This window comes from Haliotis rufescens, unplaced genomic scaffold (assembly GCF_023055435.1).
Source record: "Haliotis rufescens isolate VD_foot unplaced genomic scaffold, xgHalRufe1.0.p SCAF_11, whole genome shotgun sequence".
Taxonomy (NCBI): Eukaryota; Metazoa; Mollusca; class Gastropoda; order Lepetellida; family Haliotidae; genus Haliotis; species Haliotis rufescens.
The window spans coordinates 45,499,157-45,512,281 of NW_025963791.1; the positions used below are offsets into that span (position 1 = coordinate 45,499,157).

Below are 13,125 nucleotides of genomic sequence, written 5' to 3' on the forward strand. Positions count from 1 at the left end.
TGTTCTTCTCTATATCTCTCATCTTATCTTTATATGGCTTTGTTTTTCTTTATATCTCTCATCATATCCTTATATGACTTTGTTCTTCTCTATATCTCACATCTTATCCTTATATGGCTTTGTTCTTCTCTATATCTCTCATCTTATCTTTATATGACTATGTTCTTCTCTATATCTCTCATATTATCTTTATATGACTATGTTCTTCTCTATATCTCTCATCTTATCCTTATATGGCTTTGTTTTTCTTTATATCTCTCATCATATCCTTATATGACTTTGTTCTTCTCTATATCTCTCATCTTATCCTTATATGGCTTTGTTTTTCTTTATATCTCTCATCATATCCTTATATGACTTTGTTCTTCTCTATATCTGACATCTTATCCTTATATGGCTTTGTTTTTCTTTATATCTCTCATCTTATCCTTATATGACTTTGTTCTTCTCTATGCCTCGCATCTTATCTTTATATGACTTTGTTCTTCTCTATATCTCTCATCATATCCTTATATGACTTTGTTCTTCTCTATATCTCTCATCTTATCTTTATATGACTTTGTTCTTCTCTATGCCTCGCATCTTATCTTTATATGACTTTGTTCTTCTCTATATCTCTCATCTTATCTTTATATGACTATGTTCTTCTCTATATCTCTCATCTTATCCTTATATGGCTTTGTTTTTCTTTATATCTCTCATCATATCCTTATATGACTTTGTTCTTCTCTATATCTCTCATCTTATCCTTATATGGCTTTGTTTTTCTTTATATCTCTCATCATATCCTTATATGACTTTGTTCTTCTCTATATCTGACATCTTATCCTTATATGGCTTTGTTTTTCTTTATATCTCTCATCTTATCCTTATATGACTTTGTTCTTCTCTATGCCTCGCATCTTATCTTTATATGACTTTGTTCTTCTCTATATCTCTCATCATATCCTTATATGACTTTGTTCTTCTCTATATCTCTCATCTTATCTTTATATGACTTTGTTCTTCTCTATGCCTCGCATCTTATCTTTATATGACTTTGTTCTTCTCTATGCCTCGCATCTTATCTTTATATGACTTTGTTCTTCTCTATACCTCTTATCTTATCTTTATATGACTTTGTTCTTCTCTATATCTCTCATCATATCCTTATATGACTTTGTTCATCTCTATGCCTCGCATCTTATCTTTATATGACTTTGTTCTTCTCTATACCTCTTATCTTATCTTTATATGACTTTGTTCTTCTCTATATCTCTCATCATATCCTTATATGACTTTGTTCTTCTCTATATCTCTCATCATATCCTTATATTACTTTGTTCTTCTCTATATCTCTCATCATATCCTTATATGACTTTGTTTTTCTCTATGCCTCGCATCTTATCCTATGATATTGTTCATCTGCTAATCTCTTGTCTTGTCTGTTCTTGTACAAATTGTTGATGTGTTGTTATTTCAGAGCTTGAAGAACCCGTCCCTCGCCCGCCGCGTGGTCATCATTCACTTGACTGGGCAGAAGTTGGAGTCAATCGTGGACCCCAGCACCACCGGACGCCAGCTGTTTGATGCAGTCATAGCTCACCTCGGCATTGCAGAGTTCTTCTTCTTTGGTCTGTCCTACGTCAACGGTACAACACAGGGACAGAATCTCCTGATGGAAATTTAAAAGATGTCATAAAATAATATGACATATTGTAATTTTATACAATGTACAAGAAATATATTTCTATGTCATGAGACCATTATCAGGTCGAGGGTCTTTAAATGTAAAAGTGAAAAGGATTTGGAACAACCAGGGTTCAAGCCCACAACCGTTACATTTCAAGGTCATCACACAACATGGTTGAGATATAAATGATATTGTGCAGGTATTACCATAACACAGTAATGATAGATACAAATATTGTTTTGAACAATATATATACTCAGAAAATGGTTTTATGATTGGAAAATGTAGATTTCAACTTTGGAAAAGATGTTTGTGCTGACAGAAGTAAGGTGAGGTTGTGTGGGTGTTGACAGAGAGTGAGCACTTCTTCCTGGAGGGGGACACGAAGCTCCACAAGGTGGCGCCAGAAGGATGGAGGGATTGGAGGAAAGGCTGTGTCTCCACGGTCACCCTCACACTCCATCTCAGGGTCAAGTACTATGTTGATGCCATGGCTGATCTCAGGTAAGAATTGTTTATTTTGAAATATATATATGTTTCATGTTGTATCTGTAGACACCTGACTATATATCTGTGTTCTGTGGACACCTGACTATATATCTGTGTTCTGTGGACACCTGACTATATATCGGTGTTCTGTGGACACCTGACTATATATCGGTGTTCTGAGGACACCTGACGATATATCTGTGTTCTGTGGACACCTGACTATATATCTGTGTTCTGTAGACACCTGACTATATATCTGTGTTCTGTAGACACCTGATGATATATCTGTGTTCTGTGGACACCTGACTATATATCTGTGTTCTGTAGACACCTGACGATTTATCTGTGTTCTGTGGACATCTGACTATATATCTGTGTTCTGTAGACACCTGATGATATATCTGTGTTCTGTGGACAACTGACTATATATCTGTGTTCTTTAGACACCTGACTATATATATGTGTTCTGTAGACACCTGACGATATACCCGGGTTCTGTGGACACCTGACTATATATCTGTGTTCTGTAGACACCTGACGATATATCTGTGTTCTGTGGACACCTGATGATATATCTGTGTTCTGTGGACAACTGACTATATATCTGTGTTCTGTAGACACCTAACTTTATATCAGTGTTCTGTGGACAACTGACTATATATCTGTGTTCGGTGGACACCTGACTATATATCGGTGTTCTGTAGACACCTGATATATGTGTGTTCTGTAGACACCTGACGATATATCTGTGTTCTGTAGACACATGACGATATATCTGTGTTCTGTAGACACCTGACTATATATCGGTGTTCTGTAGACACCTGACAATATATCTGTGTTCTGTGGACACCTGACTTTATATTGGTGTTCTGTAGACACCGGACGATATATCTGTGTTCTGTGGACAACTGACTATATATCTTTGTTCTGTAGACACATGATTATATATCTTTGTTCTGTAGACACCTAACTTTATATCAGTGTTCTGTAGACACCTGACTTTATATCTGTGATGTGTATCTGTAGACACCCGACTATATATCTATGATGTGTATCTGTAGACACCTAACTTTATATCAGTGTTCTGTAGACACCCGACTATATATCTGTGGTGTGTATCTGTAGACACCTGACTTTATATCTGTGATGTTTATCTGTAGACACCCGACTATATATCTGTGATGTGCATCTGTAGACACCTTACTATATATCTGTGATGTTTATCTTGATCCAGGCACCTGACTTTATATATGTGAGTTGTATCTCTGCATCCAGGCACCTGACTATATATCTGTGATGTTTATCTGTAGACACCCGACTATATATCTGTGATGTTTATCTGCAGGCATCTGACTTAATATCTGTGATGTTTATCTGCTGGCACCTGCCTTTATATTTGTGATGTTTGTCTGCAGGTATATGACTAAATATCTCTGGTGTTTATCTGCAGGCACCTGACTATATATCTGCGATGTTTATCTGGAGGGACCTGAGTTTATATCTGTGATGTTTATCTGCAGGCATCTGACTTAATATCTGTGATGTTTATCTGCAGGCACCTGACTTAATATCTGTGATGTTTATCTGCTGGCACCTGACTTTATATTTGTGATGTTTGTCTGCAGGTATATGACTAAATATCTCTGATGTTTTTCTGCAGGCACCTGACTATATATCTGCGATGTTTATCTGGAGGGACCTGAGTTTATATCTGTGATGTTTATCTGCAGGCATCTGACTTAATATCTGTGATGTTTATCTGCAGGCACCTGACTTAATATCTGTGATGTTTATCTGCAGGCACCTGACTATATATCTGTGATGTTTATCTGCAGGCACCTGACTATATGTCTGTGATGTTTATCTGCAGGCACCTGACTATATATCTGTGATGTTTATCTGCAGGCACCTGACTATATATCTGCGATGTTTATCTGCAGGCACCTGTGCAGCCACCACCTGCTGTACCTGCAGTTGCGCCATGACGTTCTGGAAGAGCGCACCCACTGCACGGAGGAGCAGGCGGTGTCCCTGGCCGGTTTGGCGCTGCAGGTAGAAGTCGGAGACCAGGACACTTTGGGCAGGAACTACTTTGTGCCCGAGCAGTACTTCCCTGGACGTGTGGCTCGCCGGCTGGGACTCGGTGCAGTCAGGGAGAAGGCGGTTGTGGCACATAGGCAGAATACTGGCCTACCCCCAACACAAGCAGAGCTGGAGTACATCAAGGTGAGGTCGTTGGTGTTTCCAGTCAGGCAGGCCACACATTGACACCATCAGATCCTCAAGTTACATTGGTGTTTTCAGTCAGGCAGGCCACACATTGACACCATCAGATCCTCAAGTTACATTGGTGTTTCCAGTCAGTCAGGCCACACATTGACATCATCAGATCCTCAAGTTACATTGGTGGTTTCAGTCAGTCAGGCCACACATTGACACCATCAGATCCTCTAGTTACATTAGTGTTTCCAGTCAGTTAGGCCACACCTTGACACCATCAGATCCTCAAGTTACATTAGTGTTTCCAGTCAGTCAGGCCACACCTTGACACCATCAGATCCTCAAGTTACATTAGTGTTTCCAGTCAGTCAGGCCACACCTTGACACCATCAGATCCTCAAGTTACATTGGTGGTTTCAGTCAGTTAGGCCACACATTGACACCATCAGATCCTCAAGTTACATTGGTGTTTTCAGTCAGGCAGGCCACACATTGACATCATCAGATCCTCAAGCTACATTGGTGTTTCCAGTCAGTCAGGCCACACATTGACACCATCAGATCCTCAAGTTACATTGGTGTTTTCAGTCAGTTAGGCCACACATTGACACCATCAGATCCTCAAGTTACATTAGTGTTATCAGTCAGTCAGGCCACACATTCACACCATCAGATCCTCAAGGTACATTGGTGTTTTTGGTCAGGCAGGCCACACATTGACACCATCAGATCCTCAAGTTACAGTGTTTTTTTCAGTTAATTAGTGAATGATATCCCATCCATTTCAGCTGGCCATGAGTCTTCCAGAGTATGGGGTGCACTTCCACAAACTGTTCAAGGTCAGTGAGAGACATGCTCTCAAAATACCCTGATATGAATCATTCATAGAATAAACAAGGAATAACTTTTATGTGACAGATACTTTAATCTCCAATCTGCAACTTCTTGTGCAATGAGAATGGGTTGATGTAGCACATTACTAAAGTCCATTATTATTATTATTATTATTATTATTATTATTATTATTAATATTTTTATTTTTTATTTTTTATTTGTATTATCAATAACATTAACACTGCAATTTGTGAAATGACATATCTAATATGACCCTGACTTGTCATCAGAGCAAGAATGACACATCAAATGTGATGTACGTGGGTATGGCCAGCCACAACTTAGTGCTAGCCGAGCTCCAGGGCCATCAGCGCATCATCACCAACCGCCATGCCTGGAATAACATTCTGAAGATCTCCTTCAACAAGCGCAGGTTCAGCGTCCAGCCCAAGCCAGACATGGCTGCCAAGGGCAAGCCACCCAAGATCAACTTCTTCTCAAGCAGCTACAGGAAGTGAGTCAGTCCCACTGATCCACCTAACGTGTTAGAGTCAGTCCAACTGATCCATGTAACGTGTTAGAGTCACTCCCACTGATCTGTGTAACGTGTTAGGATCAGTCAAACTGATGCACTCAACGTGTTAGAGTCACTCCCACTGATCTGTGTAACGTGTTAGTCATTCCCACTGGGTTAGAATCAGTCCCACTGATCCATGTAACGTGTTAGAGTCAATCCAACTGATCTATGTAACATGTAAGAGTAACTCAAACTGATCCACGTAATGTGTTCGAGTCAGTCCCACTGATCCATGTAACATCTTTGTCAATCCCACTGATCTATGTAATGTGTTAGAGTCAATCCCACTTATCTATGTAACATGTTAGAGTCAGTCCCACTGATCCATGTAACGTCTTAGTCAATCCAACTTATCTATGTAACATGTTAGAGTCAGTCCCACTGATCCATGTAACGTCTTAGTCAATCCCACTGATCTATGTAACATGTTAGAGTTAGTCCCACTGATCCATTAAACGTCTTAGTCAATCCCACTGATCTATGCAACATGTTAGAGTCAATCCCACTGATCAATGTAATGTGTTCGAGTCAGTCCCACTGATCTATGTAACGTGTTAGAGTCAATCCAAATGATCTGTGTAATGTGTTACAGTCAATCCAAATGATCTGTGTTATGTGTTAGAATCAGTCCCACTGATCAATGTAACGTGTTAGAGTCAATCCAAATGATCATGTGTAATATGTTAGAGTCAGTCCCACTGATCCATGTAACGTGTTAGAGTCAATCCAAATGATCTGTGTAATATGTAAGAGTCGGTCCCACTGATCCACGTAATGTGTTTGAGTCAGTCCCACTGATCCACTTAACATGTTAGAATCATCCCACTGATCTATGTAACATGTTAGAGTCAATCCCACTGATCTATGTAACATGTTAGAGTCAATCCCACTGATCAATGTAATGTGTTAGAGTCAATCCCACTGATCAATGTAATGTGTTAGAGTCAGTCCCACTGATCCATGTAATGTGTTAGAGTCAGTCCCACTGATCCATGTAACGTGTTAGAGTCAGTCCCACTGATCCATGTAACGTGTTAGAGTCAATCCAAAAGAAGTTATGTCAAACCAAAGAGGGTATTATATTTGTACAAGTTATGTCACGCCAAACATGGCATTATGTTTGTACGAGTTATGCCAAACTAAACGTGGCATTATGTTTGTACGAGTTATGTCACACCAAACATGGCATTATGTTTGTACAAGTTATGTCACACCAAACATGGCATTATGTTTGTACGAGTTATGTAACACCAAACATGGCATTATGTTTGTACAAGTTATGTCACACCAAACATGGCATTATGTTTGTATGAGTTATGTAACACAAAACATGGCATTATGTTTGAATGAGTTATGTAACACAAAACATGGCATTATGTTTGTACAAGTTATGTCACACAAAACATGGCACTATGTTTGTACAAGTTATGTCACACCAAACATGGCATTATGTTTGTACAAGTTATGTCACACCAAACATGGCATTATGTTTGTACAAGTTATGTCACACCAAACATGGCATTATGTTTGTACAAGTTATGTCACACCAAACATGGCATTATGTTTGTACAAGTTATGTCACACCAAAGAGGGCATTATGTTTGTACGAGTTATGTCACACCAAACATGGCATTATGTTTGTACAAGTTATGTCACACCAAAGAGGGCATTATGTTTGTACAAGTTATGTCACACCAAACATGGCATTATGTTTGTACAAGTTATGTCACACCAAAGAGGGCATTATGTTTGTACAAGTTATGTCACACCAAACATGGCATTATGTTTGTGCGAGTTATGCCAAACTAAACATGGCATTATACTTGTATGAGTTATGTCACACTAAACATGACATTATGTTTGTACGAGTTATGTAACACCAAAAATGGCATTATGTTTGTACAAGTTATGTCACACAAAACATGGCATTATGTTTGTATGAGTTATGTAACACAAAACATGGCATTATGTGTGTATGAGTTATGTCACACAAAACATGGCATTATGTTTGTATGAGTTATGTAACACAAAACATGGCATTATGTTTGTAAAAGTTATGTCACACAAAACATGGCATTATGTTTGTATGAGTTATGTCACACCAAACATGGCATTATGTTTGTACAAGTTATGTCACACAAAACATGGCATTATGTTTGTATGAGTTATGTCACACTAAACATGGCATTATGTTTGTACAAGTTATGTCACACAAAACATGGCATTATGTTTGTATGAGTTATGTCACACAAAACATGGCATTATGTGTGTATGAGTTATGTCACACAAAACATGGCATTATGTTTGTATGAGTTATGTAACACCAAACATGGCATTATGTTTGTACAAGTTATGTCACACAAAACATGGCATTATGTTTGTATGAGTTATGTCACATGAAACATGGCATTATGTTTGTATGAGTTATGTAACACAAAACATGGCATTATGTGTGTATGAGTTATGTCACACAAGACATGGCATTATGTTTGTATGAGTTATGTAACACCAAACATGGCATTATGTTTGTATGAGTTATGTAACACCAAACATGGCATTATGTTTGTACAAGTTATGTCACACAAAACATGGCATTATGTTTGTATGAGTTATGTAACACAAAACATGGCATTATGTGTGTATGAGTTATGTAACACCAAACATGACATTATGTTTGTATGCATGACGTAACATCAAACATGACATTATGTTTGTACGAGTTATGTCACACCAAACATGACATTATGTTTGTTCGAGTTATGTCACACAAAACATGGCATTATGTGTGTATGAGTTATGTCACACCAAACATGACATTATGTTTGTATGCATGACGTAACATCAAACATGACATTATGTTTGTACGAGTTATGTCACACCAAACATGACATTATGTTTGTTCGAGTTATGTCACACAAAACATGGCATTATGTGTGTATAAGTTATGTCACACAAAACATGGCATTATGTTTGTATGAGTTATGTAACACAAAACATGGCATTATGTGTGTATGAGTTATGTAACACAAAACATGGCATTATGTGTGTATGAGTTATGTAACACCAAACATGGCATTATGTTTGTACGAGTTATGTCACACTAAACAGGACATTATGTTTGTATGAGTTATGTCACATGAAACATGGCATTATGTGTGTATGAGTTATGTAACACTAAACATGGCATTATGTTTGTACGAGTTATGTAACACTAAACAGGGCATTATGTTTGTATGATTAATGTCACACCAAACATGGCATTATGTTTGTATGAGTTATGTCACACCAAACAGGGCATTATGTGTGTATGAGTTATGTAACACCAAACATGGCATAATGTTTGTATGAGTTATGTCACACAAAACATGGCATTATGTTTGTACAAGTTATGGCACACGAAACATGGCATTATGTTTGTAGAAGTTATGTCAAACCAAAGAGGGTATTATATTTGTACAAGTTATGTCACACCAAACATGGCATTATGTTTGTACGAGTTATGTAACACCAAACATGGCATTATGTTTGTACAAGTTATGTAACACAAAACATGGCATTATGTTTGTATGAGTTATGTAACACTAAACATGGCATTATGTTTGTACGAGTTATGTAACACCAAACATGGCATTATGTTTGTTCGAGTCATGTAACACTCAACATGACATTATGTTTGTATGATTTATGTCACACCAAACATGGCATTATGTTAGTATGAGTTATGTAAGACCAAACATGGCATTATGTTTGTATGAGTTATGTAACACCAAACATGGCATTATGTTTGTGAGAGTTATGCCAAACTAAACGTGGCATTATGCTTGTATGAGTTATGTAACACCAAACATGGCATTATGTTTGTACGAGTTATGCCAAACTAAACGTGGCATTATGCTTGTATGAGTTATGTAACACCAAACATGGCATTATGTTTGTATGAGTTATGTAACACCAAACATGGACTATGTTTGTATGAGTTATATCATGTCAAACATAGTATTATTTTTTGTCAAGTTGTGTCATACAAAACATGGCATTATGTATGTAAAAGTCTCGTCATACCAAACATGGCATTGTGTTTGTGGTGTCAGGTCAAACAACATGGCTGGCTAGCCAGATGTCATTCTTGTTGTGTATCCATATTCCACAGGTACCTTTACCCGGAGCATACAAATTTACAGCAGCTTGTAAGTTAAGAGTAAGAGACTCGAAAGTTTCAACTGTTTACTTTTCAGGAGCATGGTACAAAGTGACATCACCACAAACATGACATAGAGTAACATGTGATGTGATGTAGTAGTGGTTGCCTAGCAATGGACAAAAAGTGCGGGAAACATTACATTCCTCATAACTTTTTCAGATTGGTATCATAATCTTATGTAGAAGATGGTGGCTAGGCAATCAGCAAGGCATATGTTTTGAAGAATTTATTACTCTGTTGTTTAGCCTTCCTAGCTCCTTCCAAAGCACCTCCTGCCTGTAGGACATGCCTTGAGAAATAGGAAGATTAATTAATATTTAACATTTCCTTCAGGGGTCGCTACTTGCTTCAGTTTTCCACAGCACAGCATCGTTTCCAGATGAGGATGAGAACCAGACCCAGTAACATGGAGACTCTGCGAGGTATGATGTGTGACTGTGTGGTCGCCATGGAGACTCTGTGAGGTATGATGTGTGACTGTGTGGTTGCCATGGAGACTCTGCGAGGTATGATGTGTGACTGTGTGGTCGCCATGGAGACTCTGCGAGGTATGATGTGATGTGTGACTGTGTGGTCGCCATGGAGACTCTGTGAGGTATGATGTGTGACTGTGTGGTTGCCATGGAGACTTTGCGAGGTATGATGTGTGACTGTGTGGTTGCCATGGAGACTCTGTGAGGTATGATGTGTGACTGGTTGCAATGGAGACTCTGAGAGGTATGATGTGTGACTATGGTTGCCATGGAGACTGAGGTATGATATGTAACTGTGTAGTTGCCATGGAGACTCTGCGAGGTATGATATGTAACTGTGTGTTTGCCATGGAGACTGCGAGGTATGATGTGTGACTGTGTGGTTGCCATGGAGACTCTGTGAGGTATGATGTGTGACTGTGTGGTTGACATGGAGACTCTGCGAGGTATGATATGTAACTGTCTGGTTGCCATGGAGACTCTGCAAGGTATGATGTGTGACTGTGGTTGTCATGGAGACTGTGAGGTATGATATGTAACTGTGTAGTTGCCATGGAGACACTGGGAGGTATGATATGTAACAGTGTGGTTGCTATGGAGACTGCAAAGCATGATGTGTGACTGTGTGGTTGCCATGGAGACTGCGAGGTATGATGTGACTGTGTTGTTGACATGGAGACTCTGCGAGGTATGATATGTAACTGTCTGGTTGCCATGGAGACTCTGCAAGGTATGATGTGTGACTGTGTGGTTGCCATGGAGACTCTGCGAGGTATCATAATTAACTGTGGTTGCCATGGGGACTCTGCGAGGTATGATGTGCGACTGTGTTGTTACCATGGAGACTGTGAGGTATGATATGTAACTGTGTGGTTGCCATGGGGACTCTGCGAGGTATGATATGTAACTGTGTGTTTACCATGGAGACTGTGAGGTATGATATGTAACTGTGTGGTTGCCATGGGGACTCTGCGAGGTATGATATGTAACTGTGTGTTTACCATGGAGACTGTGAGGTATGATATGTAACTGTGTGGTTGCCATGGAGACTGCGAGGTGTGATGTGTGACTGTGTGGTTGCCATGGATATTGCGAGGTATGATGTGTGAGTTTGTAGTTGACTCTTAGGGGTATGGTGCGTTACAACGTTTACAGATTTTAGAACGTAATTTAGTCTATCAAGTCTACAAACATATGAAAGACCTCTCTTCTCCTTGAATGTCTTAAACTGTAATCACATATCATGTGTGTTCCTATTGCACAATGTATCACATTTGTGATGTCACATGTGCACTGCAGGTCCTGACATGTACCTGGAGGGAAATGCCCTGATAGAAGAGAGGGAGGAGGAGATAGGCGATACATCTCTGTCAGCCAGTCAGCAGGTGAGGAATTGTGAGTGAGTGAGTGAGTGAGTGAGTGAGAGAGGTTTTACGCTGCTTGTAGCAATATTCCAGCAATATCATGGCGAAGAACACCAGAAATTGGCATCACACATTGTGACCATGTTGGAAATCAAACTCAGGTCTTCGGTGTGATGAGCGAACACTTTAACCGCTAGGCTACTCATCAGATCTCACGGATGTGAAGAGCAAGTGGGAGTGAGTGAGTGGTTGGGTTTAATGCAGCTTTGAACAGTATTCCAGTTATATCTAGGCATGTCAGCTTAATGTGAGAGGAAAACCCGAAATGATGCAGGTCTCAGATCACTTTGGTGAAAGCCACAAGCATAGACATGGTTCTGACAAACCTAAAAACATAATCGGGGTGAACTGGAATTTGAACTCACAATCGTAGGTTTCTGGCGCACCCAAGGGACGTGCCTCCCAAATAACAATTGAGAAGGAATATGAGTGATTAGGATAAGCTGTAGATGCTCTGCGATATCATTACTTGACGACATTTTTAATTTAGTACTGATATCTTTGCAGGGAAGCTCTGTTGGCGACGATGCCAGTGAGGACATGAGAGTGCACTTCCCACCAGCCAAGTACAGAAGGTAAAGCCACTGTCTGTTCTGCACTCTTTGTCTGATACTAACAGCTTGCCCTCTCCTTATAGTGTTGATGTGATAGATATTGGCATTAGGACAATATTTAGAAGTTGTGATGCTATGTTCTAACTGAAGCATGCATCTTGTCTGGCAGCATCGCTCTCTACTCGTCCCTGCATTATGATTCACTTTCTGGAGCTGCCCAACACAGAGTCCAGAACCCACACTTGTTGCCACAGTCAACAACAGTCAGGGTCAGGTGCTGGCAAGGGACACTTCTTGCACTTTGTGCATGAATGTGGGAGCCATTAGTCACCATAAGTTACTGCCAGTGCATCATTGTTCTGTGTGTAGATTGTTGCTCTCTTAGCTGCAAAGTTACTGATGGGGCATCATTGTGCCATGTTTAGTTTGTTGCTGGATGCTCTCCAGAGGGAGTCTCTCCACAGTCTCAGTCCATCTGGAGACACAGACACAAGTTGCTGTGGCAGTGTGCAGGATGTCAGAGGTTCAGTCCTCTTCTGTCTTGGCAGAAACTTGACAACAACTCTGTAGGCAACTGAAATCAGATCTTAGTTCTTGCTACCGCTAAACAAAGATGTGAGGACATCTCATTACAGGTCATGTCAGAACGACCTTTCATCTGACCAATCAGAGTATCGCTTG

General features: G+C 39.6%; 1 protein-coding gene across 5 annotated transcripts in view; it reads left to right on the plus strand.

Moving 5' to 3' along the window:
- Nucleotides 1-13,125, plus strand: part of LOC124121061 (tyrosine-protein phosphatase non-receptor type 13-like) — a 155,918-nt gene that overhangs the window by 29,908 nt on the left and 112,885 nt on the right. For all 5 annotated transcript variants that reach the window (XM_046484009.2, XM_046484010.2, XM_048392843.1 and 2 more), the window contains exons 12-19: nucleotides 1,463-1,631; nucleotides 2,026-2,176; nucleotides 4,102-4,387; nucleotides 5,170-5,220; nucleotides 5,506-5,729; nucleotides 10,327-10,415; nucleotides 11,766-11,851; nucleotides 12,398-12,465. In XM_046484009.2, the coding sequence (XP_046339965.1) occupies nucleotides 1,463-1,631; nucleotides 2,026-2,176; nucleotides 4,102-4,387; nucleotides 5,170-5,220; nucleotides 5,506-5,729; nucleotides 10,327-10,415; nucleotides 11,766-11,851; nucleotides 12,398-12,465 (1,124 nt within the window). The remainder of the gene's footprint in view (nucleotides 1-1,462; nucleotides 1,632-2,025; nucleotides 2,177-4,101; nucleotides 4,388-5,169; nucleotides 5,221-5,505; nucleotides 5,730-10,326; nucleotides 10,416-11,765; nucleotides 11,852-12,397; nucleotides 12,466-13,125) is intronic.